This window comes from Trachurus japonicus, chromosome 8 (assembly GCF_045865225.1).
Source record: "Trachurus japonicus isolate A0001 chromosome 8, Traja_1.0".
In the NCBI taxonomy this organism is placed as follows: domain Eukaryota; kingdom Metazoa; phylum Chordata; class Actinopteri; order Carangiformes; family Carangidae; genus Trachurus; species Trachurus japonicus.
The window spans coordinates 15,994,543-16,022,006 of record NC_140914.1 but is presented as its reverse complement, the minus strand read 5'-3'; the positions used below and the strand labels follow the sequence as shown (position 1 = coordinate 16,022,006).

Below are 27,464 nucleotides of genomic sequence, written 5' to 3'. Positions count from 1 at the left end.
CCCTGTCGATGGAGGGGAGCTGAGGCGAAGAGAGGGCCATGAGGACAGAGAGAGAGAGAGAGAGAGAGAAGGGGAGAGTTTGGAGGGGAGCCGGGGACTGCCCATGGTGGAGGGGCGGAGCAGTAAGCATGCGCTGAGCTGGCAGACTCTGGGCTGGTCCTGACGGGCTGGCTGCGCTCCGGACGCCTGTCTGTGCGCTTCAGACGGTCGTGGGGGAGACTACTATCAACGCTCAGCGTCTCCTCGAGTGCTCAGAGAGGGGGGAGAATTAAAAAAAAAAAAAAAAAAAGAAAGAAATCTGAAGAGACACGGGGACAACTGCGAAACCAGAGAGCAGCAGCAGCAGAACAGCCCCACCTCGGCATCTGGAAAAGCACCGGAGAAGAAGGAGACGATCCTCCTCCCCCCCTCCTCCACCACCACCACCCCACACCCCGTCGCCAACCCGCCCTATCCACTCTACCCACCACTTCGTGCCATCCCTGTGGTCTCAACAGCCCTCCCTCCCACCCACCTCCCCCAAGGAGAACCACGAGCACCCATAGGAACCCCCCACCCACCCCCCACTTTGACCAGCGTTGCCATTAAGCGATGCGCTTTGCATTTAGGAAGAAATCACTTATGCGTTTTTGATGCAGAAACCAACCAGTGGTCTTCTTTTTTTTCTCTCTCTCTCTCCTCAGCGGGAACAGTTCAGACTACGGATCTGGGTGTTTACACTTTTTGACGGGTTTCCAGTGGCATGAGAACATGCAGCATATATCATCCCACGGCAACAGACAAGGCTGTCACTCCATAGATTAGTCTTTATTTGCACAAGCAGCTGTCACACACGCTGCGTCTCGGTTTATGTGTATGATTTTTTTTTTTCCATGCTTAGAAATAATCCTGACAATGGTCTGGGAACGGACCGCCTCTCCAGACACCTAATGATATATTTTTAAGACGTGTCAGAGCCTTTATTTTTATTTTTTTTAGTCGAAGAATAGGCGATATACTGACGAGGAGTCACTTGACACCGACCGCCGTTTGAGCCACAGGACTTTGCGTGCGAAGTTTGCACCGGGAAGAGGGGGAACCAAGTCGGAGATATCTCGGCTGTATCCACGGGCATTTTCCTCAGTAAGGTAAGCCGGCAGCAGCCCCTCGGTCTTGCTATTGTCAGTCCTGCACATTGCGTCTAATTGTCATGTCATGTATGTTCACGTTGGTCTGAGTGCACTGCTACAATGTGCAAAAAAAAAAAAAAATGCTCGAGTTCAAGCAGGGCAGTGACCTATTTTCAGAGACTCTCCAGCGGTTCGCCGACATCCTGCACACACTGTCAATGCTCGAGCCCGGTTGAAGCGGACGTGCCGATTGTGCCATTTACGCAGACACCGTGGCAGTACCTAATTCAACATGGGAGCGACCTTTTCCGCGTGTCTGCATCCTTTGTGAACGGGCACCCCCCCAATCTTCAACCCCCGAAAGTGATTTTTTATGTTATTTATTTATTTATTTATTTATTTTACAGCAGCACTATCACAAATCCTGCCCTATAGCTACAGCCCAGCCAGCCAGTTGTGCAAGATGCAGGCTCTTCGTTGAGCTCTCTGATGTTCTGTCACAACATCTGATAAAGGGTTCAACGTCTACAGACCAGTGACAGTCACTTACATCAGTGGTGTATTGGTAAATAGAGATGTGGGTAAACTGTCTGACACCTCCAACATGAGGTAGGCTAAACATCCTCTAAAAAAATGATGTCAGTTTTCAGTGTTGTGACTCCACATGACAGACGGTATATGCTTTTTTTTTTTCATGGCAGCATGTTGTAGCCTATATGTCAGAGAGTGCACAGTTTTTTTTGTGAGTGAGCACTCGCATTATGTTTCTGGTCTCAAAAGCAGATAGAAAAATACAGTACACCATGAGGAAGTTGTGCTTAAAAACCTTACAGTCTGCTCCACATACTGGTGACATCTCTGCCATTTTATCATTTTTGTTGAGAGCAGTTCTAACTTAGCTGAGGCCAAGCATGTAATGCAGGGGGCAAGGATGAGCACAGGCAGAGAGGCCTAGATAAAGAGCTATTTTCCTCCAATTAAGCAATTCCACTGTCCCTAAGCCTAATTGTGTGCACAGTGGGACTGGGTTTGGGATGGACCTTCTCCCCATTGGCTGCCTCCCATGGGCCCATTGTTCCAAAAGATGCCAGGGGAAAGAGCCGAGTCCTGCCAAGGCGGACCTAACAAGCCCTGTGCTGGAGAGGAATAAGGCCTGATCATTAAAAAGCATTAGGCCACAATGCAGATCGAGGCACACTCAGGGGGTTGGACTTTTTTTTTTATATTTTGGATCAGAGCAGAATGGCTGTATATTTCCAAGGTGACTGTGAGGTTGTGTGTTGAATGATATAATATATGGATGCTTGAGAGACGTTGTTACACAGATAGCACATGAAGAGTGGAGGAGGTCTGGCGATGGGCCCGCTCGACCTTTCTCCAAGTATGTGGGGAAGAGGAGCAGTGAAAGAGGCTGTGCAGCCAGTGGAGGAGGACTTTGACTCCCTCTTTCTCCCTCCCTGTTCCAGGCCCCCGCTATTTAATCCATAACCCCTCTCTGAACTGTGAGCACAGGTGCTACTCACATCCCCCCAGCCTGCTCGCTGCATTGTTTATCCAATCAGCTGATGATCGGTTCAGCCACAGGTCAACCATAACATCCATCTAACAGACAGAGGTGTCTTTAACAGCATCGGAACAGTGGTTATTTAGGCGACGCTCTCTCATACGACACAGAGAACCAGATCAGCTCCTCCATAAAGCCAGATGTCCACTGGGGTCCAGCTGTGTATCCCTGTGGTGGCATTCCACACTCACAGGATGTGTGTGTGTGTGTGTGTGTGTGTCTTTGTGTAGGCAGCCTTTTTTTTTTTTTTTTGCTGTACATTTTCCCATCCTGACTGCATGCTTGGCAAAATGTAGATACTTGGACAGCTGCTCGGGAGCAACAGCTTGCACAGTTGAGTTTTGCCCAGAGTTACAGGTTGGACATGGACTGGCTTCATCTGCTGTAATTAGTGCAGCAGTGGATATACCATAAAGTCTTTCCACCGTGCCAGTCTCTGAAATCAAATCAGGGGTGTGGTTCCTTCCCACCCCCCCTCCCAAGTCCCCCCCCCCCCTGTTTTGAGATTTCACCCTACACCACAAACTGTGTGACATCATACCCCTGAGGTCCCAAACTGTGAGGGAAATGCAGCTGCTTTATGGTGGAAAAGGTGGACCCTAATGGCATATTCCTGCGTCAGAGAGCAACCACGAGGCATGTGGTAGAGGGATGGTGGGAACCCACACTGCACTTGTACTTAATGCCTTAAACCAGACCAATAAAAGTTTGGGCCTCATCTGATATAAAGAGAATTGTGTTGGGCTTGATTCTTGCATAGTGCAGTATGCTAGAGGAACTCTCATCTTGATATCATTCTGTCATGGATGGTGCAGCGGAAAAATAAAAAACTCCGAGGACTAGTGGTGCTACCAGTAAGTGGGTGGAATTTAAGTGGTACAAACTACACTGGGAGAGTGTTTGAATTAATATCACAGTGGGGTGCCATAGCTGCTGGGGATTACGGTCAAGCTGAAAGGCAACTCGGCAGCAGGGGAGGGAGGATTACAGTGGTCAGTGAATGAGGCGACACGCAGTGAAAACAAGGCACCTGATACACACTTGCATTCATCTTCACAGGGATAAGAGCCTCTTTATTTTAGATTCCCATGACAGACGTCCTTTTACACTTGTCGGTAATTAATGCTAATCGAACAAACAGCTTTGTGATTCATGCATCGAGATGTTCGGTAGATGAAATACAACCACTACCGGGTTGTATGTCATTTCGTCTGACGTGTTTAATGGAGTTGCACATCCAAGCTCTTGACCTTTGTTTGGGCTGAAAATGTCACAGGAGATGTGCGATGTAGCCAGATGAAGCTGTGTGGTCCTTCAGTGGAGCGGGGTGGAGACAAGATTGTTCTTCCTATCACACTAGCCATGGTCGGTTTGAGATGAAAAAGAGAGAAAATAAAGTCGTCTTGGTGACGAGATATAGTGTTTGTGTTATTATGTTATTATGTATGATATGGAATGAATGACCTGTTGTTGCTAACTTCACGGCTTGACTTTGTAATTAATTTTGGAGTTGCTGGCAAGCTCTTGGTTATTTTGCAGCTGATGTTGGCTGCACAGTGTAAATCATATGAGCCGCAAGGCTGAAGACATCAATGTGACTCAGTAAAGTCTCAGTGGAAACTCAGTAGATTCAATATAGCTGAACTTGAGTTACACTTGGAAATGATAGTAAACGGCTTTTCTCAACTCTCGTATCATTACAGTCCGGCGCTGTGTATCCCCCCCCAAAAAAATCTCTTCATCACTAATCATTGCCATGTGTGCAGCGGGAGGTGACACAGCCATACTTCGGAGCACAACAGGGTGATACAGTACGTCTGTGCAGGATGATGGCCAGGTTCCTGGATCTTCACATCAAGAATAGACAAAGGCGGATACAGAGCTTGAGTCACACTAACTAGCAAACTGAAAGAGACCAGCACATACCGCTTTGCTCCTTGGCTGGCTGGGCTCACGGACCGTGCATTTTTCTCCAGTTAAACTGTAACCACTAATCACCTCACGGCCTCACTGTTTCCTCCTGGAGCAGACCATTCCTGGATCCCCAGGGTGGTAAAAAAAATGGCCCCCGCGGGGATATATGGTCTACCCTTTTTAAAATCACCTGTGTGGGACATCCCAAATGAGCGCAGGACTCTTTCTGTGAGGATCTGCCGTTGTGGAGTTTAGGGGTCAGCTCCTCTGCTGCAAGTCTGCAGGACTGCATTTCCAAAATAAACACAGACAACTCAGTGCTTCACTCCAGCCAGTACCCCACCCTACCTCTTCTCATTCTCTTTAATGTTCCTTCTGCGCTCCCTGCTCAGTATTTCTACCGTGAGAGAATTTCAGCTCGCAGAGCCCTTCAGACAATACGCAGACCGTGTCTGTGGCAGGGTACACTCGATGAGGAAAAGTCAAAGAAAGAATATAGGAGTAACGCCAAGATATGAAAGAATAACAGCATCGTAAAGGAGCTGGCAGAAGGTGTGGGGGGATGGCAGCAGGGAGTAAGGGGTTTGTTCGAGGAAAGACTTTTTTTTTTTTTACAAAGTCCGTTTTCACCAACATACTTAATATTTAACTTATAGTCAAGTAGTAGAAGTGAATCTAGTTGGGACCCTTTTGATATGTGGGAGCTCAGTTCAGGGAGCTGTGCTGTGAGTTGTACTGTAATATGCTCACAGCAATGCAGTTTAAGTGGAGACACAGCTGGTTTGTATTATTATTTACTTGCTCGGCCAACACCCTGGATTGTCTAGTATAGCCTCAACAGCTATACAGCAGTTCACTGTGACTGAGGTATGTATGTATGTGTGTGTTTGCTTGTTTGAAGAGAAAAGAAAGGGAGGAGCCGGGAGAAGAGGGGGCTTGGCCTGTAAGTACGGGACGGGTGAGGCATAACGTGCTGGAAAGAGAGAGATGGGGGAGAGGGATTGATGGTGTTTTTTTTTAGAGAAGGGGATGAGGGAGAGACGGGTGAGGCATTTCTGAGACTCAAATAAGACTCTCAAGTCTGGGCCTGGGCCTGGCTCTCTGTCTGGGCATATCCAGTCCTGTCAGCTAGCTTCCAGACTTTGCCCCCTTCACCCCCTCCTCCCTCCATCTCTAACTCCCTGGGACTCCATCTCCTCCACGCTTTAAACTCCGTTTCTGCTCCCTCTCTCTCCTGCCGTCCCTCCCTCGCATTTTCGTCTCCGGCTTTCCATGAGCCCCCAGCTTCATAAGCGACACATAAATTATATAAGAGATTCTCCATCTTATACATGCACTAAAAGAGAGAAGGAGAGAAAAAAAATTTGGCCCTTAAGTGTTTACCTTCTCTGTGGTGTTGTGGAGATGTTGCCAGCACTAATTTAATTCATATGTACCGTGGCTGGTTCTTTTTTTTTCTTATGATGGAGCCTTATGTAATTTGGAAATGTTTTAAGTTTGAGGTTGCTTTTTGAAAAATAAGGACTTGCACAGACCTCAGACGCTTAAAGCACCCTCTCTGCTTTTATTTGGTCGCCGAAAGTTGTAGTAATTGACTCTCAGTGGCCATATTGAATAATAACCAATCACTAACCTAACACAGCCTGTGCCTCTCTTTTACTGCCTCCAATTGCTTCTAAGTGTTGTTGTTCCCTGTTTGCTCAGGTTTCAATAAATGGTGTTGTCAGACATTGTGAGCCTGGCTATTCCTTAATTGATTCTAAATGTCAGTATTGATTCAGGACAGCAGAGTGTGTAAGAGCATGAATATCGCCCTGACCTTCAACACTAATTGAGATCCTCTCTTAGGCTCATTCTTTCCAAGGCTGCCGATACACTGTGTGATTGCATTTGTCCACAGCCCGTTTATTAGCCCTTTTCGCTCTCCAGTGGGTTTCGCCGAATGAAAAGAAGAATCGTCTCCAGACCTTTTCTGATGCTTGTTTCCAACAGATCGCACAAATTAGATGTGCCAACAAATTTAAATCAAGAGTTTCGTGCTACTCCATTTTGCAGCATTATGCTCAACCCTGTCTGTTGCCATCTCAGTCGCCCTCCATCTGTCCCTTTGCATCTGTCTCTCTGCTCTCTTTTTCTGTTTCTCTCTTGGATGGGGCTGCAAGAGATGAAAGCTTTAGGGTGGAGCCTGTCACTTAGTTGAGCGAGAACACAGAAATACAGAGAGAAAAAAGGAGGGAGAGAGGGAAGATAAAGGCAAAAGCGAGAGGAGAGAAAAGACTGTCATATTGACCTTGTCTTATTGCCAGCCACGGTGGGAGGGGACGTGGGGTGGAGGGCTACTCGGGGAGAGAACCGGCGCTCCATGTGAGGAGGGAGAACACAGGGCTGCCGTTAAGTTGGCACGGCCTCATAAGGAAAAGACAACACAAGCTTTGTGTGTACATGTATATGTGAGATCACTGTGGAGGGAGGTAGACGGGTTGAAATGGAGGTATTGCAGACAGTGAGGGTTGGGGGCACACCCATATTTAAAGAAGCAGGAGCTCCTTGATGGTCCTGCTTCTGTGTTTGTCCCCCTACACACACACACACACACAAAAAAACACATCACGTCACTTCATCTGCTAATTGCCCTCTGCTGTTTTGTATTTCTCCCTCTTCCTGTTTTCTTCTCCTTTCAATATGCTTTGGTTTTGGAAGTTGAGCCCCTGCCCTGTTCCTCCCCTCTCTACGTAAACACACTTCCACTCACGTATAGAATCACATGCTAACAAGCACACACTAATGGAGGCACTTTCTGTTCAGAGCACATCTGGCTCTGTGTGCCCTGCTCCCCCTCCTCCTCCCCCCTCCTCCCCCCGTCCTCCCCTTCTCAGCTGTGTAGCATGGCCGGTGCATAGGTGTCACCTGGCGCTCTCCAGGGACAGGGAGTGGCCGTCCAGGAATTCTGGCATTAAGAGTTAGAAAAGTTACGACGCGGCGGTCGTGTCCGGCAGGCCTCGGCAACGCCACATAGCAGTAAAGAAAAGCAACCCGGCCGGCAGCCCACCCCCATGCCTTACCCCCAGTCTGCCAGTGGCCGTGTTGCATAAAGCTGTTGTTGGGGATCGTATTACCCTGGCTATTGAATAAAAAGACTTGCTTCCCAGGGAGTTCACTATGCACTGTTGGCTTATTGAGTTGCAAGCAAATGAAAGTGGCTGGGGTCAGTGTGTAAAGGGGAAAGGGGTTTGTTTCTCATGCGTGTGGTGCCATAATATCTCCATCCAGGAAATGACTGTGAGACAGGCGCACCCCTCCCATAGCTGGAGCGGTACCACAACGCTCTGAACTGGTCTGAACTCCATAACACACAGCCAGCATGCCGTGTGTGTTTATGTGTGTGTGTGTGTGTATTTGTACACGTATCCATGTCTGTATGGTTGTACACAAAGGCTGTACAGTCAGTGTGTTATGTGTGCTTGTACTGTGTGGCCCCATACTTCTTAGCCCTGATCCTTGAAGCTGTCATTGGAAGGACAGACCACATTGGCCCAGCAAACTGGTGCTGAAATATAGCCTGGGTTTGCTGCTTATCGTACCACAGTTTCCATACGCATGTCACCCCTATTAATCTGCCCTCAGCCTGCTGTTAACTGTGTGGGAGAGAAGAAGAGAGAAAGAGAGATTTCTGGACCTCCTCCCATTCCCTCCTACCCAGTGGCTTAGAACTGGTGCTGGGTTTTTACCAGTGAGGGAATACAGGATACAGACACAGCTGCTTTGTGCACTCAAAAGTGAGCTCGAAGCTCTGCTGGCTGTTTTGTAATATACTTTGATGCAGATGCAAGTTTTGGTGCACACTCTTCGGTCTCTTGTTTTGAAATGAAGTCATTTCTCTTAAGTCTTAAACTCTGACCTGGACTTTGGGGAGTGCCCGGCGGTGGCCTTTTGTTTATGTGTGTGTGTGTGTGTGTGTGTGTGTGTGTGTGTGTGTGTGTGCGCGCTGAGTGAACCTGGTATTTTAAAGATTTAGGCAGGTGCCAGTGCTTTGCATTCCTAACCTGACCTTGTGCTCATTTCTGTTGCCTTTAGGGGAGGTCTGCCTCTGCAAAGCTTGCAAACCAAAGCTGTGTGTGTCTGTGTGTGTGTGTTCATGCACCCCTGCACATAAGCATTACAAGTTTTCAGCTTTAAACTCGACTTCTTAAAGTTCCACAATCTCACTTTCTATCTTCTCTGAAGTGCATTTTGTTTGATAAGATCACTCTTTCCATGCATGCATCTCTACAGTGAAAAGACATTAGCATACCGCTGCATATCCATTATATGCACGCGCTGCTAACACATGTCATCTGCACAGCCTCAGCCGGGACATGCGGAGAAAAAGGGAAGTTTTTGTTTGGGAACGTATCTCCAGAGAGGGTGTTAACCTCTCAGCTCTGACAAAGTTACACCTCTTCAAATATCAGTAGAATTTCATACCTCAAGTCGAGCTGTGTGAGTCAGCTGGAATGACAGCACCCGGTGTGGGAGTAGCGAAGAGCCGTCACTTCCGAAACACAGACACTATCCAGCAACTCCGGCAAAACAGACACAGCTGGTCAGTGGGCCGATGAGAAGACGAGGAGCTGGGCTGTTGTGCTGTTTGTTCATCCACTATTATATTCATTCAAAAGATCCTTTATCAAAAATCACACCTTACCACATGAATGCAAAACAAAAACATGTTTACCCCAAGTTTCATTGTGAATACTGTAAAACAGTGCTATTAACTTTTATCGTGTTTTTTTTTTCACTCTATCACCCACCACCAACTCTGACAGCCTCAGACTGTTTTTCCTCCTTCTTTCTTTGGCTTCATTTCTTCTTTTCTTCTCCCCTCTTCCCCCCCACCTCCCTTCTTTCCTCTCCTGTTGCTTTCCTACTGAGCGTGGTGTGGTGACGCCCCTGCTTGGCTGGCAAGCCGACTCCAGACCCTGTGATTGCGCGCAGGAGTCGGAGGATTGCATCACTGCCTGTGGGGAGAGGCCACAGGAATGGACTGAAAAGAGGGGGTGGGGGGTGAGACGGCAAAGAGAGAGAGAGAGAGAGAGACAGACAGACATGTGGGGTTGATGAAGAAGAGGAAAGAGGAGAGTGCGACGACAGACGATGGGGATCTAGCCTGCGGAAGTGAAGAGGAAGTTGAGAAGGAATAGTGCAGAGGGAAACCAGGAGAGCTCATGTTTATGTGGAAGTATGGTAAAGAAATGATGAGAGGGGAGGAGTGTCACGCATTCAGTGGACTGCAGGAGGTGAAGAGGCCCAGCAGAGTTAGTGGGAGGCCAAAGTGAAGCAGGGTGGGGATGTCGCTCAAACCTCCTGAGTGCAAAGACAAACACATGCTTCTCTTCTCTTCTCTTCTCTTCTCTTCTCTTCTCTTCTCTTCTCTTCTCTTCTCTTCTCTTCTCTTCTCTTCTCTTCTCTTCTCCTCTCCTCTCTTTCCATGGATGGTGGCGGGCCTCCTGCTGCGTTAGTTGGTTCCCGCTACCCTTTGCAGCGCTATGAAACTGCAATGTTGTGAAATGCCCCACGTTATTGTAAGATTACTCACCACTCTTCAAAGCCCACAGTACTGTTGTGTGAAGTGCCTTAAGCATTGGAGCGAAGGGAAGGTTTACTGTTTAAACACTCTGAGTCATCGCCCCCAGGAGGATTATCCGTTTACCACTGATTGCTGCCCTGATACTACGGCATAGATTAAAACTATTTTAGTTGATTAAAAGCGTATGTAGCGTGATTTTGAATGGGAGTAGGTGGGAGAAACACTAACCAGTGACTCAAAACACATGTTACTACACGTGGGCCCTCAATCACGTACTGTATGTGTGTGTGTCGTGCAGCGGCTACTATGGGATGACAGTGAGTTGGGGGAAGTTTTCCTAGCCTCATGCCAATATGCAGCTTCTCACCCCCACTGCACCTGCCGCTTCTCTTTACATTCATTTTATTGGCTTTTTATTGCTGGAGTTATTTTCAGATGACACCACACTCAGTCCTTCCAATTTTGCATAATATTTGTTGTCCGTGTTAGACAAGTTAGTTTGCAGATGCAGTCAAACACAAAAGCAACTCGTTTTACACAAACTGAAGGTGCAATCTCCCTTGAAATCCACCCTTTCATCCTTCCTCTGCATCCATCCCCATTCCCCACCACATCAAGAGTCAAGTGAGGTCACTGTGTCGTGCAATAATCCAGGGTTTAGCAAGACATAAGGCTTACTGACACAATGTGAAATCTCAGTCAGCTGGCTTTTTATAGATCATTCGTGACCTAATCTCACTATAAGGCAGAATAAGTGGAATTGTTGTGCTGTCAGGTCTGCCTGATTGCAGCGTTCATTATGTCTTAGTCTTTTGCTACATTTGCAAGTAGTAGTAGTAGTTCAACCTTCTTGTTGGTCCAAGAAAGAAGATTCTGGTCTTACTTTTTTGCCATCGAGGTGTTCGTGGCATTTTCTGCAACTAAACAACCAGTTGCAGAGTAGACAATCTGCTTCCTGTTTACAGTTGCACACACATACCCAGTGGACGTGACTGGTCATGTGATATGCATTTTCTGCTATGTTAGTATTGCTTCTGATATGGAGCGCAAACCCCACTCTATACAGAGATTGTTTTTGTCTGTGGATGTAGCCATAGATTATGGTAATATGTCTCAAAACTAAATAATGCTGCAGTAATTTCCAGCACAAATGAATATTTTACATGATTGATTTAACTTTTATTGTTTCACTTAATTCTTTGGTTTATAAAATGTGAACAAACTGTGAAAAATTCTCACAGAGCTGAAGGCGAAAACATCGGATTCCTGGTTTCATCAAACTAACAGTCCAACAGCCAAATAGAATGAATTTATAATGGTGCAAAACACAGAAAATCAGCAAATCCTCACATTTGAGACACTAGAGTCATGTCATGTTTGGTCATATAAATAACTCTTTGATTATCTCAACAGCTGCCGATTAAATGTCTGTGGATTGACTCATCTGTTAAACACAGCTAGTGCTGCACATCCCAAAGTATTGCATCCTAACAAAAATGTGGACGTTCGTCCACGGAGAGGTATCGCTTTAAGCGTGTGCCCGTCCTTTCTCATGTAGCAGTCCCCTTTGACAACAAACCACAAGTGCGACCCGCCCTCCTGGTTCTGTGCCTCCCTCCCTGCCCTCTGCATGGAATTCCTCAGTGTCTGAACACTTTGGCTGGAGGCCATCGGTAGCTCGCTGAGAAGCTTCCTGTTGCACTCCTTCCCTCCTTCGCTCCATCTATCCCTCCATTTTTTCTTTGCTTCCTTCCTTCACTCAATCTCTGCCCTGCTCCATGTGTTCTCTCGGATTTCTCCCCGTCTCTCGTCCATCTCTATCTTTTCATTTTGCACAAGCATACTCTCTTTGATATGTTCCCGTTGTATACTCCTGTTCTCTTTTTTCAGTCTTCTGAAAGAACAAGCTAATCTTTTGCTTATTTCGCCCTGTGCTGAAGCAAACGCACGTGTCTTCATATTGCAGCCTCTGTGACTCCACTCCAACAACTGTCTTTTTCCTCAATAGCCCTTCCCCGATGGGACCGTGCATGCTGCTATTACATAATCCTGAGTGTGATCCTATATGCCTTTTTGCCACAGGGGGAGGAGGAAGGGCAGAAATTTAGACTGACAGTGAGAAACTACCAAGTTACTTAAACTTTTCTTCAACTTTTATTATGTTGATTAATCTCAGAGAAACGTTGTGAATACAGGAAATAATTCAGCAATGAATAAACCATTAAATCAAGGGAGGGCTGCACTACTAGGTGAGAGACGAATGAGATGAGAGGAGAAAAATATCAGAGAAACACTTTGAAAGAAGTTGAGCAGGGAAATTGAGTGAAAAACAAAAGCAAAGAGAACAGAGGGATAAAGAGAAAGAGGGAATGAGAGGCCCAGAGGAGGAGGAGTGGAAACTGAGGTTTCCTGTCTGAGGAGGCGGCTGGCTGAGGAGGACAGAGGCAGGGAAAAAAAAAATCTCTCAGCTGTGTGTGTTGTTTGGGTGTTGAGTGATCCATCAGGGGGTGAGGGGTGGAGGGTGTATGCGGGGGCTGTGGCTCGGGTGTGGATGTGTCAGTGGAGGTGGGGTCACTCGCAGCTATTACCTCAAGAAAAGTCAGCAAATCCCAGTAAAGCAGCCAGGGACCATATTTAGTCCTATTTTTTTGTTGTTGTCTCCTCCAATATCACTAACTCAACATAGTGACGACTGGATATTAACCTGCCTCACCTTCGTCAGACTTGTCTTTAGAGTTTGGTGCTAATGTGTGAAACGCGCTGCATCGCCTCCGTCTCTGACTAATCTCGTCTGACTTTGATACGAATCCATTTAAATCTGGCTGTTAAGAAAAAAAAACCCGCAAAAGGGGAATCGCTTTACTTTGAAGAGTGGAAATGCTTTGATCACCTAAATCCGATTATTCACAGAGTATTGTGTGCATAAAACCCGCTTGAAACGTGCCAACTTTGTTTATACCTCCTTGGCCTCAATAGCAGATGTAGAACCCAAATGGCAGGGGTCAGAGGTCGCACCACACCCTCGCCTCACTCAGTCACCTTTGACCCTGTCCTTCCCACCTGGAGGATGGAAAAAGCAGCAGGTCTAGACACGAGCAGAGCTGCAGCTGTGGGGTTTTACACATCACTGCTAAACCAGAGAGAGAGAAGCATATTTACTAAACAGGGCTGTTTTACCTTCCCTTCATTAAATGTGGCCACTGTCAATGTCGCACTTCTTTACATTTCTTAAGTCACCTTTTGATTCAGTAACCCTTGAATGAGAAACCCTATATCAATCCTAAATGATGCTGTAGTAACCCCGTCGATACTGGATGTTTGACGATTTTTACTTTTTGCTATGCACATTGATATTTTAATTAATCTTACGAGACTGAACTGTCTGATTTTTCAGTTTTGAACATAAACGTGGTTCATAATTTCTGCCAGCTACCTCCCCCCCTCTGCCCCCGGTCCTGGATTTTAACATAGCTACCATATGCACTTAACTTTGCACTACAGCCACTGAAGTACATAGGTGGTTTTATATATTATATGTTGTATTTTATTTTCTACAGCATTTAATTAATCTATAATATTTATTTTAGGTGAGAGAGAAATGACTTTTTGATTCTTCTGTAAGTCCTAGACATACAGAGAACTGACAATAAAAATTAAATCTAGAATAATTTTGACGGCCCTTAAACTTTTATTTTTAAATAATAACCATTTAAAGAGCTAAGTAAGTAAGAGATGTTGTTCCTATATTATCATAAACATACATTAGATTTGTTAAAAACTATAATTGTCAAATTGTTGAACCGCCATTGAACTGTCCTGCGGCCAGGTCAAGTAACACACAACGGCCTACTGCGACCACAAAATACAGGTTTATAGAGGAAATGCATGATTATAATATAATCGTTCCCACCGTGCTGTTTCTCTTTCTCGCTCTCTCCCTGAGTTTTCTGTGTGTTTGTGTGTGAGAACGACAAAAAAAAGAGAGCAAAGAGCCCCGGGGAGAGATGGCTTACCTCCTACAGACCACCTCCCAGGGTCACAGCAGGAGGGAGATTAAGTTACAGCCAATCTCAGAGGGGGGTGTGTGTGTGTGTGTACGCGTACGCACACACACATTAGGCACACAGACACACAGGCACACAGACACACTCTCGCTCTGAAACCCTCGCAGAAACCAAAATATTACAAAATGCCATTTTATACCGTGGAATATAATCATCTTAAAGCTCACGGTTTTGATACTCTCTGATGCTTTTTGTTGGCGCTCGTTCCTCCGCCATGGGACCGGGCAGACTGAGCCGGAACATGAGCCTCCTCACTGCAGATTTCCTCAGATCAGACCGAAGATCAGTTGGTCAGAGCGTGGTTGAGAGGGTCAGCGCTGATCCGTGTGAGCCTATAGCCTCGGAGCGGGAAGGTGCTGAAAAAACGCTGAAACACGCCTCCCTTTGACCTCTCCTCCTGTGCTATCTCACTCATCAACCAACTGCCACCTCTCCCACACCCTCCAGCCTCTACCCACACACACACACACCTCATCAAAGTGACCTGGGGTGGTAATTTAATTTAGTACTCAGGTGGGGAAAGGTTATGCAAGATGGGATAGATGATGGGAAATGCCAAACGAAAACCTCTCTTTCAGGACTTCTTTTCCTCCTCCACTTCCTCCTCACTCTCGCACATCCTCACTGTGGCCCCCTTGGTCATCCCTCCTCTCTCCCTCCTCTCTCCCTCTCTCCCTCTCTCTGCCCCGTTCAGCTGCTGTAGCCTGTGTTTACTCTGCTAGAGAGAGAGGAGAGGGCCCAGAGAAAGGGACAATGCAGCCTTTCAGAAAGACCGTCGACCCCACGGCCGAGCAAGGAAGTCTGCATGGGGGCCAGCCAACACCCGTTCCCCAAACTTCACAGCCACCCGCCACTGAGCTTTACACACACACACACACACACTTGCATATCTTGCTGTCATCCACACAAACACACACAGACACACACACACACATAGACAACACCACACTCTCTCCTCTTCTGTATCATTCTCTCACTCGTTCACCCTGTCTCTTTTGTTTCTACATTTCCCACAAACCCTGCTCTCAGTGACCGTGGCTGTTTGGAGCATGCAGTTGAGATCCCCGTAACTCCAATCCAAGATCCACACACACACTGTGACTCACTTCCCAGCCAAGTTTCTACTATTTCTGCCCTTAGAAATTAATCGCGAGGGTGGTCTGAGGTGAAACCCAGCTACATACGGTGACTGATTCACTGGGAGCTGCCGTGGGATCGCGTTGGTGTGGTGTGGTGTAGACTGCGCTGTGTCTGTTGTAGATATTTTATGACCTGCTGAGGTTCTCAGAAGTCAGAGTGAGTTTCATGTGAATTTTGTTTGTTATGTTTGTTTCTGTGCAAAAAAGTACGCACACACACACACACACACACACACACACACACAGCGGTACGGACCAGTGTGTGCTTTCAGACACATTCCTAGAACTAAAACTCACCACTCCAGTAGGCTAGTACTTGCTCTATATGTGATAACAAGACATAAATCCATTAACTGAATTTCCGTATTCACATTCATATACACATAGGCTACTATATCATTGGTGTATCATGTCTTATAGAGCTGAAGCTATTCATTATTTTTCTCATAAATGAATCTGTTATTATGAGTGAGTTAAATGATTAATTCATAGTCAAATATCTTTCAATTTAATTTTCTGTCAGCTGTCTAATAATGGATTTTGCACTTGACAAAGGCCTTGGCCGAAACGTTGTCAAATAAACCTCGTGTGCGGCGTTCTTCTTTTCTTTTCTCAACTTTATCCATCGCCAGCACCTCTACAATTACGGTGTGCGTTGTTCCTCATCCTAATAATGGATTTATCCCAAATATTTTCAGCTTGATTATGTTGAAGTGATCAGTGATCAGTAGCAATTTCATGTGTTTTAAATTGTTTAGGAAAATAGAAAAAACAGTCACATTCCAGGCACATTCATTTACTAGAACATAAAGGATACAAGATTTTATGCTAAAATAAATAAATTGTTCAGATGTCTTGTTTACAGCAGCATGCTGCCAATTTAAAGTAGTGTCCCTTCAACATCATGCTACAAGATGGCAGACTAATACAATGCTTTTTATGATATAGAGGGAAGGACACATTTTTATGAGACTGGCTGTTGTTTGCATGCAATGGGATAGGTACAGAAGCCTGTATAATAAATTGGAAAGATGAGCTATAGTCTATTATGGGGGTATAGTAATGGTTTGCACGTGGAGCAGCTGTCTGAGAAGAACTTTTGTGTTTGTGGAGACCCCCGTCTTTGTCTCACAGTGAGAGATGTCGGATCATATGATCTGAGCTGCCAAACTCATTTATATTCATAATGATCCAGCAGTCCCATATCTGTTTCTCATTGTGTTTTTATAGCATTGGTTTATAACAGTGATGGGAGGCCAGATTGCTGTTTGTCCCTGCAGTGGATGAGAGCAGGATTTACTGAAAGGTTAAGCTGATCCCCGGTCTCCTGGTCTGCATCTCAGGGTAAGGGCTTTTACTCGTTTAAAGTGGATGACAGGCGATTTTCTGCTACTTTAGCCAAACAATAAAGCCAAAACTCTTGGCAGCCTGTGCGGTAGGAGTTACAACAAGTTAGTCATATCCACCCAGTTCAGAGGAAACAGAGAGAGAGAGAGCTGTGGTATTAACCGCAGCTCATTCTAAATGAGGACCATATCCGCTCTGACAGATCTAAACATGTTTATTTTCACAGCTAATGACAGCGTTTGCCCACAGAACAAACTCTCTACGGTCAAAATGATCATTAGAGCGACTGCCAGAGATACTCCTCGTAATCATTACGCACTTGACCTGGGTTTGACTGATGATTAAATCTAAATTTAACAGCCTGCACAGGTGTAACTGGATACATTTAGCAACATCTAGGACATTGTCTATGACTATGACAATATTAATCAGTAAAACAATGGACAGATACACTCCCCAGAGCCCTGACTGTAGCTGTTAAATGTCAAAATCATTTAAAGGATGTGTTCAAGTCAAGTTCTGTCAAGTCTGTATTAACTCACATGCCTGTGTAGTTTTGAGTTGTTAAGAGTTGTTTTTGAATCATAAAAGAGGTGGTGTGTTTGATTTTGCCGATCACCGGCTGCAGCTTGTTGGAAATACCTCGACTCTGTACGAATAAAAGCCCTGATCCTGGTGCAGCACTGCCATGCCTCTGTGGGGGCTTCCCTGCTTCTTGTGCTTAAATGATCTTTGACATTTCAGTGTCACTCTAAAGTCGGCATCAAGGGAGACCTGTGGGTCGGTGTTTGTCATTGATCTGTAATCAGATAAAAAACCAAAGGTTATTTGTCCTAAGTTGTTTCTCTGTGTGCATGTGAGGAGCACGAGTGTGCACCCCCCAATACACACACACACATATACGTATGTACATATTGTAGAGAGTATATATGCATCAGCACAGCGAGATCTCTTCGATAAAGTCATAATGCTGCTCTGTGTGCATCTTCATACAGTATGTTCCTCTGTTTGTATCGGTACATGTGTATCATCATCCTCTTATCTGTGGTTGATTGAGTCTGTACACCCCTCTCCCACACCCTCTGGCTATGTGTGTGTGTGTGTGTGTATGAATATGTGTGTGAGCTGGTGGCCGTCCCTCATTGGGCTGGTGAACCTGGTGACCTCTCAGCTCCGTGCCTCCCAGACACAAGGGCTTCTCATGTGGCCCCTGGCCAGTCGCTCTCAAAGCCCACCATTCACTACCAATGGTGGCTTCTATGAGTGTGTGCCGGCATGTATGTGAGGGAGAGAGGGAGGATGGGTGAATTTGTTGAAATTACAGTTTGATTCATTACTTGTGTGTGTATGTGTGTGTGACTGTGTGTGTATCAGTGTGTGCTGTGCCCATTACATGCACACTGGGAGCTGTTCTGCATGAACCTGAGCAGGAATATAGGACACACTGCAACTGTGCGTGTGTTTAGATGGAAAATGCTTTGAGGAGATTTGTGTTTTTGTGTGTGGGCCTGGTGAGAAGGAGCAGTGAACCCTAACACATTGTGTTGAATGGAAAGCTCGGCTATAAACCAGTAGCACCGTACTAGCACCACCTGTATATGTGAGGCAGGAAATCTCAGATAAAAGAGAATACAGGATCTGATTTGGAAGCTTAAATGTGATTTAAACTCGTGTAAATCCTTTTAACTTCTGTGGTTCATCTATAGGTGTGTGATTGTGTATTTATTTGCTAAATTCCTGGCATAGTACAACACGGTGATGTTGGGTCAGTCCGGTGGCTGAGGAACTCAGAATGACAGCTAGATGAACCGTCCTGCCCACAAGCCTCAGGCTGGGTCCAGAGGTCAGTGTGTTTAGAGAAGGGAGGAGGTGGATAGAGCGGGTGCAGCTGGAGTTGAAGGCCTGGGGGGGTTTAGCTGGTGGGTCTTAAAGGTCCAATGTGTCTGAAGGTGCACACTGTGGGGGGTTGGGGGTGGACTGGGGTATAGCGGGTGATGTGACAGGGTGCAAGGGCCAGTGACTGGCCGAGGGGTAGGGTGAAGCAGGGCCGACTGAGGGTGACCATCTGGATTGGATTGTAGACATTCCTCAGGAAGAGTGTGTGAGTAAAGGTCAGTGTGGAAAAAGAGGAGGGGGTCACCCAGATCTCAACGTGTGCATGTGCATGTTTATTTTTCTTCGGCTTAGTCAGTGTTTCAGTTTACAATTGTGGTGAGTTTACCATTGTGTGAGAGTATTTCTCACTCAGTGGGACTGTGGAATGTGAGAAACTTTCAGCAGCATTTCACGTGGGAAATGTTGCAGGTGAGAGAATCTGTCTCAACGCAGCATTTTATTGTACGTTATGTCTGTGTTTGTATGAAAAAACAAGTTATCCTACATTTTCCCCACTTGGCCGAGCTCTGACGATCTGCTATTGGCTGTTTGTGCAGGTGGGAGGTCGGCGGGTTGTGGTCATGCTGTCCCTGGACGAGCCCCTGGACCTGAAGCTCCCTCGGCGGGCCAACGGGCGGGACAGAGGGTCTCGCTCGCCCCCCCTCTCCCCGCTGCACCCCAAGCGGGCTCGCCAGCTCCGCATGGCGGACGACGGCACCGCAGTCATAGAGCCAGCCTCGCCGGCTTCTCCACACACCGGTAGGTCACCTTGTGATGAAAACCAAAACACAAGTGTGTGCTTGACAGAAGAAAAAAAAAGAGCGACTGAGAGCAGTGTCTTTATGGAGAGCTCATCTTACCAGGTGTGTGTGTGTGTGTGTGTGGTTATGTCAGGTGTGCAGGTGGTCCCTCATGATCGAACAGACACCCCCACCCCCCCTGCGGTGGACCTGAGCATGTCTCCCTCCTCTCGCCACACCCCCAGCTCTCCAGAAATGACCAACGGCAACTACATCCCCTCAGGGGTGAGTACAGCACAATGCAGCTCAAACACATGGAACTACACACAGGGGTGGGTACTGTACCTGAGGATTATTTATTTTAGAAACTAATGACTTTTACCTCGCTACATTTAAAAACACAAGTATTTCTTGGAAGAACTTTTACTTTGAATCAGAGGTTTTAGTCAGTGGAATTCATTTTCCTTTATTCTGAAAATGGGCTAGACTGTACAGTGTTCATCATCACATGAGAAAAACCACTCCAACACTGTCAGCCATGTTGATCTTCTGCATTTTCAAACATGTATCTGAAGTCCATGTCTGAACCTTTAGAAAGAAAGATCGATTCTCTTAGTTTTAAATATTTTTCTTATTTACCACAAACAACGTCATCAGTGAGAAACAAGAAAACAGAAGTTGCTCCTTCAGGCTTGGTATCAGATCCTACAACAAACCTTTTATTCTACAGGTTCTACAGTTCATCAGTAGTTTGTTTCATTAGAGTCATTAGGTTTTGTAAATGTTTAAAATACATTTGAATACCTACGTAGTTTTTACAGCAACAACTCCAGTACTTTGACAGCAATATTTGACCAAGAATCTTTACTTTGACTCAGGTATTGAAGTTGTTTACTCTGTCCCTCCTTCTATCTGCTTTTATTTTGCCGACTAAGACCTCTGTCACTTCCACTTGTTTTCTTCGTACATTCTTTCCTTCTCACCTCAAAGTTGCAGAAAAATAAATAAACACAGGTTTTCGGTGCATTAGTGAGCGGCCAACACTTTTCTGCCCTCAGCAGAGACCGACTCAGGCTGGTGGAGTGAACAAATCAAGAACAACGTCGGGTTGTGTCATACTCTCCATCAGGCCGCGCAGAGGGGTGGGAGGCCCATGTGTGTGTGTGTGTGTGTGTGTGTGTGAGGGAGAGAGAGAGGGTGTTAGCTCTTATCAAACACCTCTTGTATCCCCAACAAGTGCCTCTGTCTGTGCGACTTGCACTCAGTGGCCCCACTGGCATGACGTGTGTGTGTGTGTGTGTGCCTGTGTGTGTGTATGCTTGCATGAGTGTGTGTGTGTGTACATGTATAATCCGATTTAAGACAAGGTACGGCCATGCAGACCTCACGCCGCCTAATTCAATTCCCTCCCAATTGAATTGAGACACATTGGCTGGGACCATTGAGCCCACGTCCCACCGAGTCCTCCATGGCCCCCCAACCCCGCCGCTACACACACACACACGCACTCCACACTTCACTTATCCCCCGTGGACACAGATAGGACACTTTCTCTCCCTCATATACACAATTAAGTGCCTCTTATAGAGAAACAGCTGCACACACTCACGCTCACATGTTCTCTCCCCTACAGCATCTCACAAAGCAGCTCACATAGTTCTGCATGCAGAGGCAGAGAGCTCAGCACAGGGAATTGGCCTAATTTTACGAAATTTGTCACATACACATTTCTGACATAGCTGAAGACGATGAGACAGCCGCAGGATTGTGATCCATTTGCACCCTTTTTCTCTCACTCTCTCCCTGCTTCCCTGCTCTCACACGACAGCTTGGACTTATGTGTCCCTTATTCTAAATTCAACGTTTCATCCAGGCTCCTCTCCTGTTTTCTACCCAAGCTGGGTTACACTGTGTGTGTGTGTGTGCATATATGTGCGTGTGTGTGTCTGAGCCGGTGCATTAGCTCTTTGAGCCCTAGCTGAGATTCAGTGAATCTTACAGCTCCCATGCTGAGCTGAGGGATGTAGGGAGGTTTTGTAGTACGCAGCGGGTGACTACAAGAAAGAGAGCAGAGTGGATTTTTGAAGGAAAAGATGAAGATCAGCAGTTCTGTACTCCATTGACAAAACAAGAGGTTTTGTCTGCACGGTGCACATTATTGAATAGTTTCTCCGGCGAAGTCATCGGCACCTTCATTTATCTTCCTCTTTCCTGCTTTATACACCACTTGCTCTAAAGCTGTAAGCATCATCATGCACCATTCTCAACTGTACCTTCAAAGGGATTTCACAGCATCAGTACTCATTGCCTCAGCTAAAAAAACACAGTCTTGTCTTGGTTGTGATGTTTTTGTTGTCTTTGTGAGGCTTCAGTAAGCACCCATACATTTAATTTTCAGGCCTTAATGCGTTACAGACAGACAACGTGATCTAAAAGGCATAGTGCAGCAGACTGATGAGTTTTGCACCTTTTCTTCTTTTCTCTTTTTGTTTATCAGAATTCTCACATCTCACAGGCCTTTCAGTTTTTTGTGCCAATCGGAGCTGGGGCGGGACTTCACCTGCCATCCTCCATGTTCATTGGCCAAACGAGCGACACGAGGGCCTCGCCTGACCTGTCGGCAGATGAACAACTGGCATGCCGCTGGAGGAAGGTAAGGCCTCTGATATTAAAGGAAAGCCCAGGGCCGGCCCCTGGCATAAACACTCTATGCGGTTGTTTAGGGCCACAGCCGTTAGGTGGGGGGCCACATGATCAGAAAGGTACCGGGTTCATTCAAGTCATTTAAACATCCTGAGGTCTGCACGTGCACGCTGTGATCTTTATATGTAATTTGAAGTCAATATTCAGCTTCTTTTATCTCACATTTGAGACATTTGGTGAAAATAGAACGGCAGAACGACAACATTTGTGCTCAAAAAGCAATCTTACAAAATTTCATTTTAGACTTGTTTTCTACACTTATCTATAATTACTGTATTCATATCCTATTTCAAGCACCAAAACAGTTCATTCTCATGACTGAAGGTGTGTTTTCACAAGGGATTTGAAATTTTTCAAAAAGCAGACCTCAAATTTCCAGCATTTGGCCTAAATTATTTCTTTATACAGTGTTCTAGGACAAATTGAAATTGGCCTCAGTGTGCTTACAGCGGAGGTTCTAGACATAAAACACTTGAGTATTGTTACATCTGCAAGTATCTTAAAAAGATAAATTTAAGAAAATATGTAAAAGTCGAGAAAATGGCCTCAAACCTCAGAGGGCATAAACATGTCTGTATTCAGTTTTAAGCAGTGATTTGGTGTTTGCGCTTAGAGTGCAGGGCCACAAACAAAAATCTTGTTTAGGGGGCCACCAAAATCCTAGAGCCGGCCCTGGGAAAGCCGTTGAAGCCAAACCAGGATTAGATAAAAATAGCGGCATCATCACCATGAACTTGAAATTTGCTGACTGTTTTCCCTCCTCCAGTGCCATCTGCTCTTTGACTCCCTGCAAGACCTGGTCGACCACGTCAACGACTTCCATGTCAAGCCTGAAAAGGATTCTGGGTACTGCTGCCACTGGGAGGGCTGTGCTCGCAAAGGCAGGGGGTTCAATGCCAGGTGAGAAAATGATACAGCTGGGTGATTTGTAATGTGCACGTACAAGTAAAAGGGAGAACAATGAAGATGATGATGAACTAATGAACTAATTTTCGTTTGGTTGCAGGTACAAGATGCTCATCCACATCCGCACTCACACTAATGAGAAGCCGCACCGCTGTCCCACCTGCAACAAGAGCTTCTCACGTTTGGAGAACCTTAAGATACACAACCGCTCTCACACAGGTTAGTGGTAGTGAGTAGCAAAACACAAAGAGACATTCCTTTTCAAGCAAGCTTTTAGTTAAGGTTCCCTTGTGCATATTATTGTCAGTGTTCGGCAAGATGAGGAACTGTGTCATGTTGCTTTATTATAATCCTATACTGTATGTCTTTTTTATTGTGTCAGTATCCAGTACTGTATGTGTTTTATCATGTCTTTTGTCTTTTCTGTGTCATTTAAAGCACATTAATTCTACGCCTGGCGTATGAAATGTGCTATATAAATAAATTACTTACTTACAAAAAATGTGGTTAGATATGGGTAGGGTTCAAATTTAAGCTTTTAATTTATGGAGTTGGGGGATCAGGATCCTTGGATATCAGATGTCTTATTTATTCTTTATTCTGTATAAAACATTGGAATCATCTTTCCCCCCTGCAGGTGAAAAACCCTATATTTGTCCATATGAGGGCTGCAACAAGCGTTACTCCAACTCCAGCGACCGCTTCAAACACACACGCACGCACTATGTGGACAAGCCCTACTACTGCAAGATGGTGGGCTGCCTGAAGCGCTACACAGACCCCAGCTCTCTCCGCAAGCACATCAAAGCCCATGGTCATTTCGTGGCTCAGGAGCAGGGGTCCCCGGGTGGGGTGGGCTCCCTGCTGAAGGGGAGTCAGAGTGGAGGACCAAGTGGAGGAGGAGGGGGGAAAGAGTCAGAGCTTTCCTACGTGAGCGGGGCCCACATCATCATCCCGAGCGCAGCAGCCGCTCTTCTTGGGGGCCACGCTCTGCAGGGCCTCAGCGGCGCCGTGCCCCTGTCTCCCCTCAGTCCTCGGCCCCTGGACCTCAGCTCCCTCGGTTGCCCCAACTCGCCTCCAGGCAGCCTGGGGGGCGCGTCCATCCTGTCCTTCAACGGCTCCCCGCTGGGCCTGGCCAAGTCCCCTCTGCTCTCCCAGGCCTTCTCCTCCTCGGCGCTGGGCCTGCCCATGATGCCCATGCTGGGGGCCGCGTCCGAGCGCAGGGTCCAGAGCCAGCAGGCCAAGAAGGGCCAGGGGGGGGAGGAGCCTGAGAACGAGGTGACTGGGGGGGTCCTGAACCTCTCCACGGGAGGGTCCCATGATCCCCTGTCCTGGGTGGTCATCCCTCCTGGCACTGTGGTGCTCAAGCCGGCTGTGGTCAACTGATGCACACACACACACAGATATACGTATACACACACATTCCAGAAGAGCTCAGGGGGGTTGGGATGGGAGGGGAGGGGGAACGCCATAGCGAGGGTACAGGCGGTCAAAGGTGGTGATGGGGGGTTGACTCGCACAATCAAATCAAGGCAATGCATTTCAGAGAGAAAACTATTGAGAAACCTATCAAAACAATAGATAACACTACACCTCACATGAATTAACAATACAACGCAAGCCTCTTTTATTGTTGGGAAACCAAGAGGCCCAAGAACTCTGTCTGTTCAGGAACGCGTGTGTGGTTTGACTCCTCGTTGCTTATTTTATACTCTATTCATTCCTGTTTGCTGGTTCTGTGGACAGGGACCATGGACACGACAGTCTTAGCGCTCTGTCCTGCAAAAGTCCTGATTCATTGATGAATATTTATATGACTGTATACTTCATTGACAGTGTGCCTCCAGCTTAGCAGTGAGATAGATACACCACGAAAACTGAATGACGCACTCACAGTTGGGCAAACTTGCACATAATAGGAAGATTCTCCACAGTTGATTTTTTTAAATGATGACCTATTTTTCACAGGCTGCTGTGATTAGTATGATTCAGACAAGCTTGCCGTACCAAAGCAAGTGAACTCAAAACCCGTCTTGGATTCTGTGCAGAAGGCGCGAGTCTCCCGCCTCGGCTCCGAGACAGTTCAATTAAACACAGCACTTAATAGTGTCAACTGGTTATAGTATTGAAACCTCAAAACTGCTGCTAACTTCTAAGCTTCCCCAGTGTAACATAAACTGGGAGAGAGCACTTTTGACAATCTGTCCCCACTTTGGGGAGGGTGACCAACACGGACCAGCCTAGTCCACCAGAATGTGTGCCAGGCGTGCAGACTAGGGGCTTTTTTAGGGCACAGAGCGATCTGAGGACTTAACACAGACAAATGGTGTTACATCACCTGGCAATGACCAATCATTACTTCCTCAACTACACAAGTGAAATTCAAGCACTGATGTGTCTGGCTCCCCCCTCTGGACGGACGCGGTACACGACATCCTGCTTTCCATTTACAGAAACGAGCACTGTGTTTTGCTCCTGGATTGTCCAGCTGCTTTCCCGTAATTGAATCAACACGGCCAGTTTGTGTATGAAAGGGCCACTGTGGTGATAAACACTAGTGTCTTGTATTTTTTAAAAGTGACCCGACCCAAAACCAGCTGTGAAAAGCAGGTGGTCGTCGAGTCGAAAAGCCCAACTTAGCCTCGGTCAGTTGAAGTCTTGACCCGAGTTCAACATCTCTTCACGCTGTGCCAAAAATACCTGGAGAGGGTAAAGTGGGATGTCCGTATTGTGCCACAGAGGGGGGTGTGATGCACTCAATGCCACAGACAGCTGGACTGACTTGGAAGCCACACTATTGCAAACTGCCTCATTTTACTCTGTCCAAAGGGGCAAAAAAAAAGAAAAAGAAAAAGAAAAAAGGACTCATTTGACTTCTGGGAAAACTTTTCTCATGGTTCGATTAAGCAGTCAACATGCACTTACCACAAACTACGTATATTCCTTACATGTTTTTATGAAATGTTACTGCTAAGTCATGGTTCTTTTAAAAAAAAAAAAAGAGAAAAGTTTGCTCTTATTCCATTTGGCTGTGGGGTCCTTCCAGGCTTGTGTTGTGTTAGTGCTAATGCATGTATGATGTTGACTGCTGTCTCGGCAGAGGAGAGGTGGGGGCACACGAGAGGATTCATCACAACACGAGGAACATTCCTTCAAGAGACTGACACACTCAGCCCTCCTCTCCCCATTATGCTTATGTTGTTGGCGGTCTTTACTTTTCCATCGCCCAGTCTTAGAACATCATTAGACATCAGTTTATTGCTGTTTTGTATTTTTGTCTTTTTTTTTTTTTGCTGTTGTTCAGACGAGACATTTTTTCTGATGTTGACGTTTGCTTCTTGTGTTCTGCGATGGCTGCTCTGCAATCAGCTTTCTGCTGTTGAAGGCGAGTCTTTCAATGGGGATGAGGAGAATAAGAGAGGGAGAGGTTTTCGGTGGTTCTCCACAGGGCAGCGGTTCCCAACCTGGGGTGGGGTGGGGTCCTGCATGGGAGTAAATCTGAAGCAAAGCAACAGTGTCAATTTGGTCCAGATTCCTGTATGAGTTTCCCATGAGATTTTGCACAGACATTCATGGTACTCAGAGGATAAACCCTAATGATTCTGGTTATTTCCTGACTTTCTATAGGATATTTTTGGATGGATTGTGATTACATTTGGTCTCCCTCATGATTTAATCATCATAATTTTAGTGAACCCTTAACCTCTCATCTATGATTTTCCTGTTTGTCCAGTTCTTTGGATTATGACCAAATAAATACAAAAATAATGTAATTCCCATCAGCTTTGCTAACTTTTGCTTAAGATCAGTGTCGGCGTGCTTACACACTTCACTAGAACTAAAATTAACTAAAATTTAGCATGTTACATGGTCACTGTGAGCATGTTAGCATGCTGCTGTTAGCATTTAGTGGCTCTGTACAGTCTCATAGAGCAGCTACTAGCATGGCTGCAAAGTTTTAAAGTCTTTGTCCTGAAATATTCAATATGGGTACCAGTTCATAGCTGCAAAACGCTTTAAGGGAAACAATTGCAGGAGAAACCACTGTTCTGTTGAGCTGCTCAGATCATGTATAAGCTTATAAATTGTAATATTGCTTCATTTTAAGGTCTCATAGTCCTTAAAGGTTGGAAATCACTGCCCGAGGGAGGAAATACAGTAGACCAAAGGACATCACACTCCTCAGTGACGATCACATTGGTGTATCAAGGATAATTCAGATGCGATATGGGCATGAATAATTTAACAAGTGCCCTGACACTAAATTATCCTGGATATGGAAACGCTGCTACCTTGATACCTGACTTTAATTTCCAGTCAGCTTAAGGGGAAAGCACGGAGAAATTACATCTGACTGTGAAAAGGCAGGCAGCATTGGTGGTGGTGGTGGTGGTGGTGGGGGGCGTGCCGTGCCGTGAGAGTAAAGAGAGAAAGAATTGGCTTAATGAATAAATGAATGGACAGGGGATAGCGAGAGATGAGGGGGAAGGCTGTGTGCCAGCAGAGGGAAAAGAGGCAGAGGAGGATAGCTGCGCTG

General features: G+C 46.2%; 1 protein-coding gene across 3 annotated transcripts; it reads left to right on the top strand.

Moving 5' to 3' along the window:
- glis2b (GLIS family zinc finger 2b) lies at positions 1-26,714 on the top strand. Of its 3 annotated transcripts, none has more exons than XM_085784214.1 (7): positions 1-1,127; positions 19,136-19,337; positions 19,473-19,603; positions 21,834-21,971; positions 22,788-22,921; positions 23,028-23,146; positions 23,565-26,714. In XM_085784214.1, exons 2-7 carry the CDS (start codon positions 19,160-19,162, stop codon positions 24,311-24,313), a joined length of 1,449 nt encoding a protein of 482 aa, XP_085640340.1. In that variant the 5' UTR covers positions 1-1,127; positions 19,136-19,159; the 3' UTR covers positions 24,314-26,714. The 3 variants fall into 3 exon arrangements, with proteins under 3 accessions (XP_085640340.1, XP_085640338.1, XP_085640339.1); XM_085784212.1 differs by having other exon boundaries at positions 144-1,127; positions 21,816-21,971; XM_085784213.1 differs by having other exon boundaries at positions 913-1,127; positions 19,143-19,337; positions 21,816-21,971.
- Positions 26,715-27,464: the final 750 nt, after the last annotated feature.